At 41.7% G+C, this 19,201-nt stretch overlaps 1 protein-coding gene across 1 annotated transcript; it reads right to left on the bottom strand.

The window, feature by feature from the left end:
• Nucleotides 1-535: 535 nt before the first annotated feature.
• On the bottom strand, nucleotides 536-10,578 carry SDE2 (SDE2 telomere maintenance homolog). The gene is made up of 7 exons (XM_069800035.1): nucleotides 10,420-10,578; nucleotides 9,719-9,836; nucleotides 7,425-7,536; nucleotides 6,717-6,886; nucleotides 5,888-5,999; nucleotides 4,843-5,251; nucleotides 536-1,264 (listed from the first exon to the last, which is right to left on the bottom strand). The coding sequence occupies exons 1-7, from the start codon at nucleotides 10,558-10,560 to the stop codon at nucleotides 1,049-1,051; spliced, it is 1,278 nt and encodes a 425-aa protein (XP_069656136.1). The 5' UTR covers nucleotides 10,561-10,578; the 3' UTR covers nucleotides 536-1,048.
• Nucleotides 10,579-19,201: the final 8,623 nt, after the last annotated feature.

Below are 19,201 nucleotides of genomic sequence, written 5' to 3'. Positions count from 1 at the left end.
GCAGATCATAAACATAATATTCTCCAGCATATGGTGGTAAATCTGAAATGCGAGGCACTGAACTAAACATTTTTTGAAAGCCTCGCAAAGCAGAGAAGCGGCAGCTGCACCCGCAGTCATGCGAACATGCTGCTTTTCCAGCAAGGGGCCTTCACCACCTCACAGGATAACTCCCAGCACTGAGATGTCAGATGCTGCTCTATGATAAAGCACTACCACTGCAGATATTTAAGTCCTTGGGAGACCATTCCATTGTTTTTACCATAGGGAAAGAATTAAAAAAACCCACATCCTGAATTTCCCATTCAGCTTCAGATGATCACTCTGTATCTTACAGACCTTCAGCAGCCAGCAAGCATATTCTTTTTAATTTCTTAAGGTTTGTGATTCTCTCTTTTCCCTCACTCAGATACTTTTCCAGAGCAAAAGAAGTAAATACCCTTATTAAACTTCTTCTGAAAGAAATACTTACACACGTTAATCATTTGTATCATACTGATACCTGACATCCCAAAGAAACTCACAGAACAACATCTTTATTTATACTGATCTCATCCATATAAAAATGTTCTTTTTATTTAAAGAAACTTCAGCTTTTAAGCCTGGATCATAATGTTTCTCATTTGACAGTTGCAACTGCCCTAACTGGAATGCACATTAAAGGAGATTCAATATAAAGCTAAGAAACAATTGCCATTTTTCTTAAAATAGGTGATGACGGTGTCATACAACCATTTTCCAGAAAACATTCAGGTTATTTCTTTCCATATACAGAGAGTTTGTTCTACCTGTTGCATTAAGACTTGTTACAACCATTTGTAAAGCTTATCAAAAGACAGTAGTTTCACTCCTTTAATATTGATCATATTATATGCATTAACTAACTCGCTATCTAGCAACTTACTCTGTGTTACATTAATCAAACTTCATCAAGAATAGAAACAAAAACTATCCAGGGATGCCAAAGAATTATATGTGGCAGTACAGAATGACAACAGAGTAAGAAAAAGTTAAAAGCACATGGATACAAAATAATTTTTTTTTGAAATCACTTTTTTTTTCCTTTAGAGGGTTTTGCAAATAAGGCAGGATCGATCTGGTCTCTAGACAGACCTCTCACTGAAAAAAGCCTTGCTGCTCTTTCCTTTAAAGTGCCTCCACATTTCAGTCCTAATGACATCAATTCCATCTTCAGTTTATCTAAACCCAGGGCTTCCATTTCAGCAGCAGAGTTGAATGCCAGTAGGTCTATTGGTTCCACCTCCTGCAAAGAGAGAAACATCCCATCAGACTATTATTATTTTCTTCCTGATTGGGGGGGGGAGAAACAAGTATAGACAGAATGCTTCATTTTACAGAAGACCTTCAATTAGGATTATCTCAAATTCCTAACTACTTAATAAAGCTGAGCAATGTCTCAATATGTATTACGTTGGATATTTTCATTATTAGCGGTACTTATGCTAGCCAGGCAAAGTATTACTGCATCATGTACAAGCAAATTGACGCTAGCTAGCATCGTAATTGTAGAACATGCAAATTTTAGCAGAAGTAACACACCCAAGAGCAGGGTAAATGCCCAGGTGAGCTTTGTACCTGGTGTCCAACTGTGCTGCTACAATTCTACTCCTCACAGTGCCTCTGCTAGCTAGTTAAAGGCTCACTCTTACATGTCCAGACAAGCTGCAGATGTGCTTAGGCTTGCAATGTACACAGCCTCCAAGAGAGAAACACTGGTCATTTTAAATTATGAACAGTGCTGAACTTTAAAAATTATGCCACTACAATTAACACATTCTACCTGCAATAGAGGAATGCCGAAAAAGTAAAATAAAAAAAATAAGTGGCAATATTTAATCCTATTCCTCTGGAGACAAAATAGTCGACACTGTTTTTATCCCCACAGAAGTTAAGTACTCTTAAGAAAACTGAATTAAAAAGAAGAGCCCACCATCTCACCTAGCAGTTCAGTAGCTCAACCTTGGCTTCCAGAGGCACAGCAAAGCCAAAAGCCCCTTTTTAGCCCGATGTAGAATATAACCAGTACACCCCCAGCAGTAGCAGAAAGGAGGATGAATAGTTATTTCTAATGCAGTTACACTGTAATTATAGAAAAAGATATAAAAGCACCCTCTTTTTAGTAAGGTTAACCAAAAAGCAAGTTCTGAAATTCACCTCATCCTGCCACAAGGGATTAAAATTTAATCTTAAAATGAAATTAGTATATTTGCAGAATAATCAAGGGTGAAAGGGACCTCTATAGATAGTCTAGTCCAAGCCCAGGGCCTTGTCCACACAAGAACATGGGCAAAGCCTGAATAACTAAAATGCTGGAATTACTAACACACTGAACATTAACACTAAACATTAACACACTAAAAAGGACACAAAAATCTAAGCCCATTTAGTTCAATACTTAAAAGCACATATTAGTCTTATGGTACGTATCATGGTGGAGTTATCAAAGAGACTTCAGAGCAAGTAATACCAGCAGTGGGAATGAGACCACTTCATTATAAACTCAGCAAAAACAATTAATGCTAGCAGAATTAGAACCTTTGTCCTGCTAAGCATACAAAAAAAGACTGGTTGCCTCATTATTCTCATCCTACTTAAAAAAAACAAAAACAAAAAAATCCATCAAGGACTATTATAGAAATATTTCCAGCTGTAATAACAATCTGCCACAGCATTGGTGGAGTTTCCTGTTCTAGGAATAGACAGTCTCACAAATACTGAGCAAAAGGTAAACAGTGAAGAATGGTAAACATCCTGTTTAAATTTGCCAGCTCTAATATTACAGTAGATGGTAAGGTTCTAATTTATCAGATTACATCCTTGGTCTTTTTTCTATTTAACTGTATTAAACTTTCACTTATCAGAATTCAGTCACTGGCAGTAGCAGCTGATGGTAGACTTTCTGCTCAAGCTGAAAAAAGGCAGAAAATCCAAGCAACTCCCTAGCCTGAAAAAAAAGCCACATTTTGTTTTATTCCTAGAATAATCCTACATTCATTACCCCTAAAGAGTTTTAATAGTAATACTATGCAAGGAGCAATGAAGCACAAGTATTGGCGCCTTTTACTGCCAATTATTAGTTGGGCTTTCATCAATTCAGTGGGAAAAGCTACGCTCCCTCTTGGCTGGAAGATGGATCCAAAGCCTCTTCAGCAGAAGAATCCCAGCCATCCTCCTGTCAATCACCAGAGAAGGAACCTCATGGTCAGCACTGCTTCTGATCTGGCTGAGGGCTGCAACACCAACCCAAATTGCCAGCAGAGATAATGGTATGGCAACAGTACAGGCCTGCTTCCACCACAGACGTACCAGGTGATCCATTTTAAAACCACTCTTCCACCATCCTTTGCAGTTCAGATGAGGCCCATCATTTACACTCTCTAGTGAAGGAGCTGCTGCTTTCAGACTTTCGATGGTCAATGAAGAACCGAAGCTTGCAGCAGACTACTGAGGTTCTCTATGAACTAGACTCAAGTCTTTTTATAATAAAGACTGAGAAAGACTGATCAGCTGATTGGTTCAGGGGGCATCTACTTGGAACAACTTCTAATTTAAACACTGAGTCCAATTATAAACATTAAGGTCAAATTATGTTATAAATAAGATTAGTCAAATTGGACAGTGTTTGGTAATGTGTCAAAAAGAATCAGTAAGAGTCTTTCATCTTACAAAAGGGTTTTTTCCTTTCTTCCCCTCAATGAAGAATTTTGGGTCCAGAGTGTATCTATTTATGTAAAAGGAGGAAAAAAACAACAAAAAACCTCAAGAGAAACATGGATCTCAGGAAAGACAATACTAGACAGCCAAGGGCAACTGCATCCTAGTAGAAACTCTAGACTATTAAAATCTTAATTGTATGAAGTTCTTCCTTGACTGTCCTGGCTTCAGCTGGGATAGAGTTAACTGTCTTCCTAGTATCTGGTACAGTGCTATGTTTTGAGTTCAGTATGCGAAGAATGTTGATAACACTGGTGTTTTCAGTTGTTGCTAAGTAATGTTTAGTCTAAAGTCAAGGATTTTTCAGCTTCTCATGCCCAGCCAGCGAGAAAGCTGGAAGGGCACAAGAAGTTGGCACAGGACACAGCCAGGGCACCTGACCCAAACTGGCCAACAGGGTATTCCATACCATGGGATGTCCCATTTAGTATAGGAACGGGGAAGCGGGGGAGGGAATCGCCGCTCGGGAACTAGCTGGGTGTTGGTCGGCAGGTGGTGAGCAATTGCACTGCACATCATTTGTACATTCCAGTCCTTTTATGACTACTGTTGTAATTTTATTAGTGTTATCATTTTAGTTTCTTCTTTTCTGTTCTATTAAACCGTTCTTCTCTCAACCCACGAGTTTTACTTCTTTTCCCTATTTTCTCCCCCATCCCACTGGAAGGGGGGGAGTGAGTGAGCGGCTGTGTGGTGCTTAGTTGCTGGCTGAGGTTAAACCACGACATTGACCCATTCTACTTAGCATCTTTTAAGACAATGCTACCATACTACAATTCAGCTTTCTCTATGGAGACACTGTCAACCAAGAGCCTTCTTTGGCTGCAGTTTCCATTAACTTGCTACATTCCATTTTCACAAGTCCTACGATGAATCTTCAGGTAAGCTGTTTTTCCTTTTAACCTTGGGATTGTGCTCTGAATCAAACTCTGGAGATTCTCTTAGCTTATGGAGACCATGATTCTAATGCAAGCATGTACATCTAACATGCTGAAGTCATTGGATACAAATCCCCTCCCCTTTTCTGTGATCCACAAAGGGAAAACTGATTGAGTAAAAGCAGCTAAAGAAAAAGACATATCACATTTTGTACTGCTTCATACTTACTGTGCTCTGTGACTGGTTTGTTTCCTGTGCCTTAGAAGAAATATTTTCTTGCTCCTCTTCTTTCGGAGCTTGGGTTACCTCATTCTTTTCTTGGGCCTCTTCCTTCAGGGGCTTTGTCATTTTGCTGTTTTCTTCAGCTGGAACTTCAGCCTGCCCACCTGCGTGTGTCTCTCCTTGCAGATCTCTTCCAGTACCTTCTGGCTGCTCCAGTGGTTTCTCAGTTGCACTGGTAGTTGGACTATCATCTACCAAATCCAGAGAGCTGCTTGAACATTCATTTGAGTTTCCAGCATTTTCATTATATCTGCTGCCTGATGGACAACTTCCATCAGATGCATGTGGGGAATCATCTTCACTGTCATCCTCACAATCTGAACTGTCAGGATCATCCAATCCTTCCAATCCCAGCCTGGCATAAGCAGTACATTACAAATGAATATTAATCTATTTTCACTTTTTAAAAAATTATTTTTATTGTCACACTTTCTTTCCAAAACTCACTTCAGGGAGCTGCAGTGAACTACTGTAGCAGCTACTTAGGATAGTTTAGTAAATGGAAGAGCTGCTAAAACTGAACAGGACCCAACATCCCCGGAAAACAGGTATCTTTTTACAGCATTCCCAATACAGAAATGTGTGCTACCTATTGCTATTCCAAACACTGCTGGAATCATTAAGACTTCTCTTTCATGTCACATTAGGTGAAAAATGCCAGGAAAAAATAATAATCTTTCTTTAGTTCATTCTATATTTAATTCATTAATGAAAAAAAAAAAAGAGACATGAGAGGTATACAGAATGTAACTGTATTAGTGGGGAGGGCAGGCAAAGGTGCCTGTTTTTGCAAATAAAGATCCTCTGCTCAGCTGGGACAGAATTAAATGAATGCAGAAAGATTTACTTTCAGTTCTCCAATTTAATCAGTTCAATTTAATTTTACTATTTAGTCTACATCTCTGATAAGATGTTGCTTGCTTGTATGCACCTAACCTGTCATCCTGTTCAAGGCTTAATATTTACTACTCAAGAGAGTCATAATACTTACCAAAAACATTTTCTTTTTCGAGATTTTGTTCCATTCTTTCCAGGTTCACCTGGACGCTTCCGACTACTGCCACTTTCTGGTGACACCATTTTGCTTGAAGTGGCCTGCAATCCTTCAAAACAAAAGTTAAAAGTCTACTTCATCAGTACACAATTCACATATGTTGTAAATTCTACTTAACTTTTACTTTCAGATGCAATTTAAAACACCAGCTGAAAATAATCACTATTGGTGCACATTTACATAAACTCAAAACTTCAAAATAAACTCAGTAACAGCAAAAGCTTTCTTACACTGCTCTACTAAGGCACGGAGTCAATCTTAAAACTGGATTCTTGAACTGAACTCTCAGTTTCTACATCCCATTCAGCCTCAAGTTTCACTATCAAGCTGCCAGCAAGGGAACCCTGCATGGGTAACTAACTACAAAAAACAGTAAGTGAAACAAGGTATTTTGTAGTTAGATTCTATTTCTAGTAAGACCTATTTATATATTATCATTTCACTGAAACTTATTACATAATTCTTACAGCTGAACTAGCAACACTACCTTCACAGAATTTTGTTTTTATTATGATGACACTATAGCACAGCAAGATGAAGCATCACTTGTATCTGTGTTACATTGTTCCAAAGCAATTTAAGAAAAGCAGTAGCCAAAAAGGAAAAAAGAAGTCCAACAAATTTTACTGGAATTTAAATTTCATTCCATTGAAAGAGTTACTGTCAGCACCTTTTTTTTTTTAAATTTCCATACCGGAGTGAGGCTACAGGGACTTTTAGTTTGCTTTATTTTTTGAGGAGAGAAGGTGAGGTTAAACTGCAATACCTTTAAGGACTGAATCTTCCAGTCGCTCAGCCATTTCATGACACTGCTGCTGGTAGTCCGGATTTGTGAAAAAGTGCTTTGGCTCCGCAAGTTTCCGCTGCAGCCTTTCCAAGCGCCTTTGCTCTTTTTCTGCTTCCCGTTCTGCTTGCTGCTTCACCCATTCAGCCATCCTGCAGGTGACAGAACCATGAAAATTAGAGTGTTTCCAGCATTTAATGTAATATCAGTTTGTTGCTTTGCAATTACTCAGTGCTTCTACCACCTGCTAGGATGGGAGACAATGGGAAAAGACAACTAACAACACCCAGGGGAATTACTGAAGGAATGTATAGGGATTCTGCTACAGAGAACAGAGTAAAGTTTATTTTGGAAGGCATAAACAGCAGTAAGGTCACATATCCCCAATACCATGGTCTTGCAGCTTCAGAGAGAACTGTGAGAATTCCAGATGAGAAATCTAAGAGGCACAGAACAGTCTCTCAGAAGCAGGCTGCAGTACAATCACACCTATTTTGCAATAATGGAATTAAAGTCAGAAGAATGCTGTTGGCTTCCAGTCCATCTGTGCTTAAGATTTCACTTGTGCTCTTTTTAGCATTCAAAATAAAATTTCATTGCTACAACAGCCTGTCATTTGACCTCTTTTGTTAACAGTGAACTACATGGTCAGTTTATTTTATAATTCTAGCTTCTAAGAAAATGCCTTACGCTTTTTCGTGATTGACATCTCGAAGTCTCCTTCCACTGAGATCTCGGCAAGCCTCTCTATTTGTTGTCTTTTCAATCTGAGCACCAAGTGCTCGCAGCATAGACCCAAACCCTGAGGAAAAAAGTAATCAGAATTAGCTAAACAGAAACAAATGAAGATGAGCTAGTACACAACAAAAGAATTAATTATGGAAAAAGAATACAGTGAATTCAACACTTCTCTCCCTTGATGCAACTGAAATAAAGTGTAAGTTGAAAGTTGCAACATGTTGGACAATTGTCATTGGGTGAAATGCTGAAACCCTAAATGAAAAAAAAGGTATCCAGCACTTACCACTCATCTCGTTTTTGTGCTCCTGATATCACACCAGATGAACTCCAGATTCACTAGAACCTGTGCAGCACTTCTAACATGAAAGCCTATTTCTGGACTCCCCCAGTGAAATGGTTTGCAACCTTTTTTCTCTCAAGATAACATTTTGGGTCCTTTCTAATTTAGCCAGGATATTCCTCTCCCTTAAGCCCCTGCCAAACTTAAATTCCCTTTTCAAAAACTCTAACAAAAAACAAAATAACTTTTTTAGGAGACAACCTTAGCCGCTTCATCAAGATGATCATGATATACAATGTTATGCTGGAGAGCCCCCCAAAATAGATTTCTACACACTCCTCAGCCACTAATTACTCATAGGCAAGATTGCTCATTTCTCTCACTCAGTCCCATAGGCAAGATTGCTCATTTCTCTCACTCAGTCCCATCTTATTTTGTCCCCAGCTGGAGAAAGACACTTGTTTAACTACCTCAAAGAAACACAATGTGGATTAACATTAATATAATCCTTCAAGCAATTTGAAAGTGCCAAGCACTGTTTTTTTAACTAGAAGCTGGACAAATCTACACTTTTCAGTGCCCCAAAAAGTACCTTTAAGGAGTGTTACAAACAGTAACCAATCCAGACAGCCTACTGTATCATGAGGCAGAAAAAGTACTGTGTTCAGCTAATAAAACAAAGTGCTGCCATTAGTGAGGAGAACTTCTGTAACTCGTGAAACATGCCACTGAATTTTACATTGTGAAGTACGCGGGCCTAGCTGCTACACCTAGCCAGGTTATGTTCCCCAAAATCAACAGCAATGCATTCACTAAGGTGCTAAATTAGGTCTGATAATAAAATGCTCAGTTCTCTTCTAAACCTGCATAATCTCTATTCCCTTGAGATTACACAGTAAGTCTCAATAGTTCTGACCTGTGTTTGTTTCCCTGTTTTTATCAGGATTTTAAGTCATAAAGTCAAAACAAAAGGAACACTTTAGAAATCAGACAAAATCGTTACAGAACAATTTTAAACTGACCCCAATGGCACATCAGCAACACAGAGTGAATCACAGAATGTGTATCCTGTGTCATCCCAGGATAACTGAAGCTGGTGGACAATAGGTGAGGAAGAAGCATCCTATACTATGAACTTCTACCACGTGTACCACTTTTAGGGCTCTTAAAGAAACCAAAATACCTCATAAGCTATTGCAACAATACTTATTTCCAGTTCTATCTAAAACTGAAGAAGGCAAAGTAAGATGAGCTGCAGTCTGATGTGAGGCTGCACAACTGTTCAGCATTTTAGCGCAACAGCTGGAAAAATGGATTAAAAAAGCAAACATACTGACTCCAATTACACTCAAATACTCTGCTAAACTTGTTTCACCCGTCATATTCCATTTTAGGGAATGTCCACATTGTCAGGGGCTGCATCATTTTATACGATTAATATACATCTTCAGCAACACAGTTAAAATATTTTGTCAATATAAGGAGTCTAGCTTAGACTGGATTTTTTAGTTCTTAGGCTACTGAGATCTTGGCATTTACATGCTTTTTCAAATAAGTGAAGACAAAATCAGTTAGGTCACATAACATACTCAAATCACAGACTATCTGTACCTGGAATATTTGTCCTAAGTGACCACGAATGAAACTTAGGAGCCGAAGAAGCCAGGTGCTTTTAAACACAATTTCAACTCTGAAGTCACTCTGATGCATGTCACAGATTTCTACTAATAGAGCTAAGCTGACCAGGGTGTGAAGAGGTACGCCAGCAAAGCTGTTAGCTGAACTGCAGCTTCCCTGGTCAACTCTCAGCTTCGCATGTCGACTTTGGTTTCAGCTCAGAGACGTTATATCACAGTCATCCACATTACAAGAGATCTGCTAATAGATTAGGACTGCTGCTATCAGTATAGACTACAGTATAACAAAAGTTTTTTAATTGGTAACAAGCAGTTAAGCAACAAACCTCCTTTTCCACCACAAAGTCTTGGTTCCAGACTATAAACGGCTCCATTCTGCAACACATCTTCATCATTAACCAGTCGTCCATTACATTTCACATACAAGCTTTCTTCAGGAATATTCTAAAAAAACAGCAAAATTGAGTCGTATAATTGACTTAAAATGAAACATTCTGACAAAAAAAGATCATTAAGGAGTTATGTTTCCCTCCTTCCTACAGGAACAGAAGGCAAGCAAAAATCAGACGATCTTAAAAGCATAAACATTCTCTGTGGTGCTTTTAGTTCCTGTTTACCAAAGAATTAAACCCAGTCTAAATCAGCTTGTAAACACGGATAGGGAAAAGCCATGCTACAGGAAAATTTACACTAAACGCTCAAACGCCGTATTAAAAACAGACGCCGCATTTTTTGAGCTGTAAAGAATTTAAGATTGATCTTCCATATACATAATAAAGATATGTAAGAGACTACAGGATTCTCTTACAGCCAACCCTCCTGCTCAGCTAAGCGACAGCAACGAGAAGTAGCGTGCCCGCGGTCGCGACATGCGACAGCCCCCTCAGCGCCCTGACGGCGAGCGGGACAGGGGCGAGGGCAGACATGAGGCCTGCTAGCCCCCCTCCGGTACCGGGACCACCATCCCCCCGCCCCGAAGCCTGAGGAGGGGACGCCAGCGGTTTCTCCCTCACCACCTTTCACTCACCAGCGCCCGAGCCCGATCGCGGAGGAGGCCGCGCACCGAACAACCGCCGGGGGGCAGCGGCCACGGCCGCGCCCGCGAAGCCAACGGCTCCCGCACCAGCACCGCCATTGCTCCACGGCGACGCCAACGGCCACTGCGCATGCGTCTGTGACGGCGGCGGCGCACGGTCAGGTGACGCGGGGCGGGGGCGGGGCCGAGGCGGGGGCGCGGCCCGCCCCCGCCCCCCGCCTCGGCCCCGCCCCCGCCCCGCCTCGGCCCCGCCCCGCCCCCGTTTGGCGGTGAGTGCGAGGGGTGCTTTGAATAGGCTGCTAATTGCTGTTAGCTGCTTTTCCCCTAATTGGAGTTTTAAAAGATTTCCTACTTGATGGGTTTCGGGGCTTTTTTGTGGTTCTGGTGTTTTTTTTAAGTGCTGGAGGCTCAACCCGGACTTTAAGGCAACCTGTATTTCTGATATTTTGGAGTCAACGTGGTGTTTCAGTCGGTTTAGGGACCAGTTTTACACCCGGAAGGTAACCTGTGTTTTTTTTATATTTGAAACTCTGGAGTCAGTCTGACGTTTCAGCCCTTAGGGACCCAATTTATCATTTTATACATGTAAGGTTAAATGAGAATCCGTTTCCATGTGTGCCCTGGTGTCTTGTTTTAGGAAATGGTCTTGAGCACTGTTTGTTTGGAGCATCCCTGTCTCCAAACATAAGTGATAAAAGAAACCATCCCAGGAAGCGGTTTCTGTCCTTTACCTTTTTTACACGAGGCAGCCCTATAATTCTCATTCAGACCGCTGTGTGCAGCCTACCAGGTTGTAAAGGCTTTTTACAACCTGTCACATCGACTCTGTGAGGACGTAACGGCAGGCAAAATGGACCACAGCTCCGAACAAGCCCGTCTTCCCTGCTGTTTTAGTAGCGGTGGCAGCAGCGGCAGCATGAGAATGGAAATACTCGTGCCACCTCAGGCGGCTGGGAAGGGGCAGCGCTGCCATGGCGAAGCACTGCAAGTGTAATGGAAATGCGCAGCTGTTAATTGTCCAATCAAATATGGTGCAAATTTCATGTAAGGACTTGCAGGACAATGGACTCCATCTCTATGGCTTCTTTGTCCTGCTTATTCCTACATGCATTTTAGCATACGGATGGGGAGAGGCCCCGAACTCTGATGTTTGGGGCAGATTTGGCTACATAGTCACATAAAATGTTTTTTTAAAACAGGGTGAAAGTTGAGCTGGAGCAGGAGGCCACACTCGGCTCTTCATGACACGCGGTAACTACCTGTAAGCAGGAGATTGAAGAATTGGTTAGAAGAAAATGCACACCTCTACCTCTCCAGGAAAGGACGCGTACAGAGGTGTGATGGCAATCCAGGCCGTGTAACTACTGCATTCTTTGGTGGCTTCAAATCTCCTCCATGTCTTCAACGTAACCACCCAGCTAGAGGATATTTGAAGGTAGGTCACGACCAGCTGTCTCTGGCGAGAACTGTCGCAAACACTAGTGAAGACGTGGTTGGGCTGCCCCGAGATCTGCAGCGCGATACGCTTGTCACCTTACTTCCAAATAACGACGTTACCTGCAGTGCCTTTTTGTGGAGTAGCAGCATGGGCAAGGACCGTTGCTCATGGCGTCATCTGCCGCTTCAGCTCTGCCCCTGCCCAAGGGGGGGTCCCTGCCAGGGATGCACCTGCCACACTGAAAATCCCCAGTTAGCAAGCGAGACTGGCGCCTGTGTCGGAGCCTGCGGCTAAATCCAGGTCTTAGGCATCGACGCCGCTTTAAAAAGATGGGGCTTGTGTCTGAGGTGCTTGGCTGTTCCGGAAAGTTTGGTGCTGGGGCCGTCTCAACCTTTTTGCTCGTGGAAGAGCCGTGCTGCTTGGCCAGGTCTGCGTGAGCATGGAGAGGTGGCTCTCGTGCCTGGTCGTCTTAAGTCGATGTGGTAAAAAAGGAGGAGGCTGGGAAACAAAGAGGCAGAGAGGTGATGTGACCCAGAATTGGGAACTTCACAGGCAAATGTAAACAAATTAGTAATAATTTAATTGAGGAGATCTTCCCACGGGCTTGCCATGGCCAACTCACAAATCAAACTTGGCTCACCCTTTCTTACGCTGTATTAATTTTAGCTAAAATGTTTCTGCACGGCGTTTTGACCCAGTCTAGACAATCCCTTACTGTCTTTCTATAACAAGTTGATATTTCCAAATTATGTGTCATGTTGCTGCAGTGTGACCATTCAAACCTGATGTCTGTGTAGCCTGGAAAAGCGGTGGTTATTTCGTGCTGGATCGGGCCCAAATTCAGTTGATGTTATATTTTAAGTCATGTGGTACAGCTTGTTTCACTTATAATCACGTGCCCTATGTTTGGAATGCCACCTAATGTTCAATACCACTAGATCTGGGGTATTCTTATTCCTATGCGGTATCTGATCGAAATGTAACTGGCAACGTACGAGGTATGCACGTACACAAATGCACATGAATAAGTATTTTCTCGGATCTGCAGGATTTCAGTTGCATTCCGAGGGCATGATTCATTTCCTCCTCTGAAACTCTGGCCACCGGCGCTGAGGGTGTGGAGCTCGCCGGTGCAGGCGGAGTTATGGTCCACGAAAGAGTTGGGCTGCGGGACTGACCCTCCAGTGGGTGTGCTGAACCGGTGTCACTCACGGCTCCTTCGATCCACAACTTTTCCTGAATGTTTTGAACTACTCTTCTATCTGTGCTGGTGGATTCCTGGCCCTAGCGAGCACCGACTGAATTCTAATTTCCCAGTGAGGAATACCTTAGCTAACACAGCTGCCGTCATAGGGAAAAGAGGACCAAAACAGAGGGCCCGCTGCCCCTCGAGAGGAGGTGTGCATCAATGACAGCTGTCATTCATAACTGACAGCTGTCATTCATAACTGACACCTGGATTCTGCCTGCAGATACAGGCTGTAGCTGTTGGTACACCTGTGAGCGTGAGAGCTGACAGCGGTAGCGTCATACTGCCATAAATCAGGCCCTTTGTAGATCATACGTTGCCATCTTATGGGTAGTTTTGGGCGACTAATGCCGTGGTCGGTTGTGGGTGGCTATATCTAGGTGACTTGCACAGATCCTTGCACGTAGCCAGGCTACAAGCAAGTGACATCTAACAGGCAGCGGAGTATTTTTCTGTCAGCTTGGTCCTACGGCAATGCTAGGTATGTAGCCCCCATTCTCATGATTTATGCAATGCCGTTTAGTGCCACATGAATGTCGGTGGGCGAGCGTTCCTGTCTCTCTTGTTCTTGATTACACTTCTATTCCTAGAACTCATCAGAAGTCTATTGCTTTGCTCCTCACAAAAAAGTTTAAATAAGTCAAAAAGGCTGCTATTATAATTTCCCATTTGAAATGTATTTTATTAGAAATGTTATTCTCTTGATAAAACAATGATCCGTCTCTGATTCTGCAGTGGTGTTTTAGACTTAATTAATAAATCATGCTTGCCACTTTTCATTTAGAAAGGATTTTACAGGCATAATTAATTAAACCTGACAGAACCCTTGTGGGATAAGTAAGTACTCCAACTTTTTAAACAGTGACACTCAGGCAAACTGGTTATACTGCTTTCTCAAGACAGTGGAAGGACCAAGACTAGACTTTAAAACTTCCTGCTGTCTTGACATAATTTAAGAGATGAGACTACCTATCCTTTTCTTATTTCATTCTGATATCCATGGGTGTGATGCCTGAGTTATTGGTGTGGTTCTGTGGCCTATAATATGCAGTGTGTTAGACTAGACTAGTTTCTGCTTAAAATTTATTATTTGATTTAATGTGGAACAGAGTTTTTAGAACATCTCTATCTGGAACCATCAGATGTGTAACTGTCATAATGCTGCTATTCATTCATTCATTCACCCTTGTTGTTTCCTCCAGTAGTTCCATTTTAATAGTAGTAGCAGTGCTTTATAGTGCTTAATAACGGTCTGTCAAGACCAAGATCACATTATGCAAGACTCTGTACTGAGAGAAGGTGTAAGGTATCCATTGGCCCTTGACTTCTGATCTGCACATGAAAGACGCCTGTGGGAGTGAAGAACACAAAACCAGTTGTTCACAACGTACCCAGGTTAACAAAGAATGGGTCAAAAGTTGCTCTGGTAAGAATCCAGTGCTTCTCACTTCTAAAATTGTTCCTAGACACAAGCAAGAGAAAGGATGAAAGATACCCCTTAAAATATGAAACAGATGTGTATGTTCCTATTAGAATATTCTAAGTGTGAAGAGATATTAACAAAGGTAAATTTTGTCCACCAAAGCCACTCTGAATTTGAAAACATATCTTTTAAGTGTGGGTTTTCCGTCTGCTAGACAGTCGATCATGTACTATTGTATATAAGGAGACTGGCTCATCTGGATATATTTTCTTTCACATTTTAATGGTATCCCAAAGTGTAAGTTGCAGATAATATATTTGCAAGGCTTAAATGTGTTACACGCTTTCATATTATTTTTGCATGGAGAATCAGGACAGAATGAAAAGAAAGCTTTGTGTGCATGTTCTTAGGACAATAATTAAGATGCTATATGACATGAGGGAACATTTTTTACTTCAGATACTATGACATCATACTGTTTGACAAAAATGTAATTAACCGTAATGAATCTAAGTTGATATTTGCAAGTGCAGCTTCCTGCCAAATGTCAATAGTCATCTGCTTCAGTTTCTGTGTTAGCAGCGCAATGGGTAGAGACAGTGTGTTAAGATACCTGATACTGGGTTGGGAGCAAGTGGGGCAGAAATACAAATGTTATGTTACTTACATTACCCTTGTATTAATACAATAGCTACTGTTAAATATACTCACCGTCTCACAGTGAATGCCTAGATATCAATCTCCTAGCAAGTTTGAGGTGAATAACTGTATTTTATTCTTCTCATAGCCCATAGTCAGCAATAATGCAGATACTTAGACATAAGATTTAAAAATAGCTGTAAAACTGGTTTTGCCCTCACATTAGTCCCTTCGTTGTGCTTAATATCTTTGTCACCATCCTATGCAAGGATGTTTAAACTGTGAGTCCTTTCAGGGAAGGAGAATGCTCTGCACGTACGTATGTATTGCACCTGAGAAACTAAGGTCCCTTTTTGTTTGGCCATGGGTATCATCAGCACAGTTGGCCTTGTTATGTTAATAATAATTTTAAATTTGGCAGCAGTATTTGAGATGAATTGTCTAATTAGACAACCAGGTAATACTGCAGAAGTTAATACTTAGGATTCTAAGATGTCTCTAACCTTGTGTCTCCTCTGATGTGCTAGCCATAGTGCTTAGATTTGGTCTGTTCTGATTAATTTGAACTGAATGCAGCTGGAAAGCGGTAAATGGGTTAGTTGTAGTGTACAGTATATTTTATAGGAAAACAATACCAAAAATAAGTATCTGCCTCTCTACTTTTGCTCTCCCTCTAATGAAGCTAACTGCTTTTAATTATAGCTTGCAGAGACACTGTGCTGAATTACTTAATCTCTGTGTAAGGACTGGATTCTAGTTTCTTAATTGGCATCTGAATGTTTGGCAACGTCACAAAAATCCAAAGCTCAGAGCGAGCATATGGTATGAGATGTGTATTATGTACGTGGTAGATCTCTGTTATCTGTCAGACCCCTATGCCTTAGAGTTTTTAAGAAGCAGGAGTAAACATTGTATGCCCTTGCAATGTAAGCTTTTCATCTTGTTGTAACACTGCAATAATTTGAAGCTCCTAGACCAAAGTTAGTTATATTCTTCTTGAAATGATCAGCTGAAGGAGAAAAAAAGAAAAAGATTAGGTATCCTCACTTGTTTTTCAACTGAGATGAAAGTTGATTTGGAAATGTTCCTTGCTAAAACTGAAGTTGCATTTCCAGTAGTTGGGAGGAGCTCCCAAATTACGTTACCCCACCCACATTTGCTTGCTTTCGGTTTACCTGGGGAGATTCTTCAAAGAAACTGAAGGAGAAAAGGAGGACAGCAACAGAAGGGAAAGCACACAGGACAGGTCTAAAAAGACAGAAATTTAAAGCAGAGAGCCCCAAGCGGGTAAACCCTCATTTTGCGTTATGTTCAGCAGAGATAACACGTGGGTACCAGTCTGTGGCACGTTGTGGGTGTTCGTAAATCCTGTTTAAAGCAGATCATGTCACTGATTGTTTGTCCCTTTGATAAAATGTTATGAGTCAGATCCTCAGCTAGTGTAAATTTTGAAAGCTCCATTGGCTTGAAGGAGAAATGTGTGAAGTTAAGGATCCAGTCTGCAGTGGCCTCATTCTTCGGGTGCTGAGTTTGCATGGCTTCCTTTTGACTGGATCATGATAAGTCCCACTTACATTCAGACAGCATTCTTGGAATAGTAATATTTATCTCCTTGTGTAGGGAATATTCTGCTACTTTAAAGAGGATGTACAAATGACTAATAATGGATGCAGGTTTTTATTTGTTTCTCTTTAAAAGAAATCATGCAAATAATTTTTAGGGAAAATGCTTGGGGTTTTTTTGTTTTAAACAGTAAGTTTGAGTTGGAGAATAGTGACACTATAACACTACAGACATACATAGCTTCTTGTTGGCTTGATATTGGAATAGTTTGCCATTTTGTTTATACATCACTGTCAGGGTTTAACCCCAGCCGGCAGCTAAGCCCCACGCAGCCACTCGCTCACTGCCCCCCCGCGCAGTGGAATGGGGGAGAGAATCGGAACAGTAAAAGTGAGAAAACCCATGGGTTAAGATAAAGACAGTTTAATAGGTAAAACAAAAGCTGTGCACGCAACCAAAGCAAAACCAGGAATTCCTCACCACTTCCCATGGGCAGGCAGGTGTTCAGCCATCTCTGGGAAAGCAGGGCTCCATCATAGCTAGTGGTTACTTGGGAAGACAAAATACCATCACTCCAAACATCCCCCCCTTCCTTCTTTATCCCCCAGCTTTATCTGCTGAGCATGACATCGTATGGTCTGGGATATCCCTCGGGTCAGTTGGGGTCAGCTGTCCCGGCTGTGTCCCCTCCCAATTCCTTGTGCCCCCCCCCAGCCTTCTCCCTGGTGGGGTGGGGGGAGAAGCAGAAAAGCCCTCGGCTCTGGGTAAGCACTGCTCAGCAGGAATGAAAACATCCCTGTGTTATCAACACTGTTTTCAGCATAAATCCAAAACATAGCCTCATACTAGCTACTGTGAAGAAAATTAACTCTATCCCAGCCCAAACCAGCACAAACATCTTTTCGCACCCATGCAGTTGAAATTAAATTGTTAGTAAGGTGTTTAAGGAATGTCACTGGTGTATTTTGGACTCCCCTCCAGTGTTTCTTCTAATCCTTTCCAAAATAGAGGTAATTATGTGTCATCTATGAGGAATTTGTAATACAGTGTGCTATGCCCCTTGAGGATCTTTCTTAAGTCATATGTATGTAAGGCCTGGAAAAATCATGTCCTCACATGGTTATATTTGAATATTAGCAACATGACAATGATACAACTGTGCATTTGTTCCTTCATGTTCCTGTCTAACTTGGGCTCTGGCCTAGAAGTGATGTCGGTGTCAGAGTATGTCAGATTGCTTGTTTCTCAAAGCAGGGCTATGAAGAAGTCTTGCCAGTGTGTGAAAGTCACAGCTGATGTGAAAATCCTGTTGATGATGGTTGGTTTTTCCTCCCTGTCATTCTTCTGTAGCGGGAAGTTACAGGAACAGTTTGTCAGGAGAAGCCTTCATGCCACTGGAACCACGTCTGACTCTGCAGAACGAGGCATGGCACCGAAGTGTGTTCACCGCATCATTTGTGCGGGCAGCCCTTTACCTGTGAAAGGCTCTGCAAGTGATCTTGTGGTTCTCATAACCAAGAATCTTAAATATTGCACAATCTTAAATTGTAGATGTGGCGTGACCAATCTTCGTGGGCCTCTGAGCCACATACCAAAATTTAGGACTGCCAGCTCGTTCTTCAGCGAGCCAAGGGAGAAAGGCGCTGTGTGCTTTTTGCAGGTGGGAAATGACAGTGGCTCCCAGGAATGCTAGCTGCCCATTGTGGGTCAGGGTTAGGCTGAAAGGTCCAACTTCAAGATGTAATGAAGTGTTTAATGTCAACTTCAGTAGCATCTGATAAATTACTCCCTCTCGCAGTGAGGATTTATTCTACCTAAGCACAGGCCCTCTGTTGGGTGTGGGACAGAGTGCCAGCATGGGAGCTGTACTTGAAAACCTCGTAGCCCAGGGGAAAGAGGCTTGGCAACCTCTCCCGAAGTTCTTTGTTGCAGAGATTTCAAGTGGTGCTGCTTCTCTGCCTCTGCCTTGAGATCCATGCTGTGCAGTCCACGTCAAACCCAACTGATGTTCTCCACTTTAGTTGCCTAGATTGTGGCTTGTATTTTAACATCACTTGTACACTTTGAGTAGTAGTGCCAGGACTTAGCATGCAAAAGTTGTAGCAAGTCCCCACAGAACATAAGGTTTGCCAGAATCATGCAATGTTAGCACATGCTAAATTTGTGCTTTCTCATTTACCTTCTGCTGCTTGTTTGTTTGTTTGTTTTGATGGGGTTTGAGCAGTTACGGGATCAAGCTTGTCTCTGCAAGCACAGCTGCCTGACACTTTCTTTAGAATTCAGAAACAGAAGATGAGATTTTGATGTTACCACCTGTCTGCAGGGATTTAGGGCTTTTATTAAAACTCCCCAAACTCACTGTAAAACTTAAAGAGGGAAATTTTGTTAGCAACTGACTGAGACATACAAGTCATCTATGAAGAACCGGTGCTGCCTGACAAATTCTTCTCGCACACCAAGG

Source organism: Haliaeetus albicilla, chromosome 13 (assembly GCF_947461875.1).
Source record: "Haliaeetus albicilla chromosome 13, bHalAlb1.1, whole genome shotgun sequence".
Taxonomy (NCBI): Eukaryota; Metazoa; Chordata; class Aves; order Accipitriformes; family Accipitridae; genus Haliaeetus; species Haliaeetus albicilla.
This window is presented reverse-complemented; position numbering and strand designations above follow the sequence as displayed.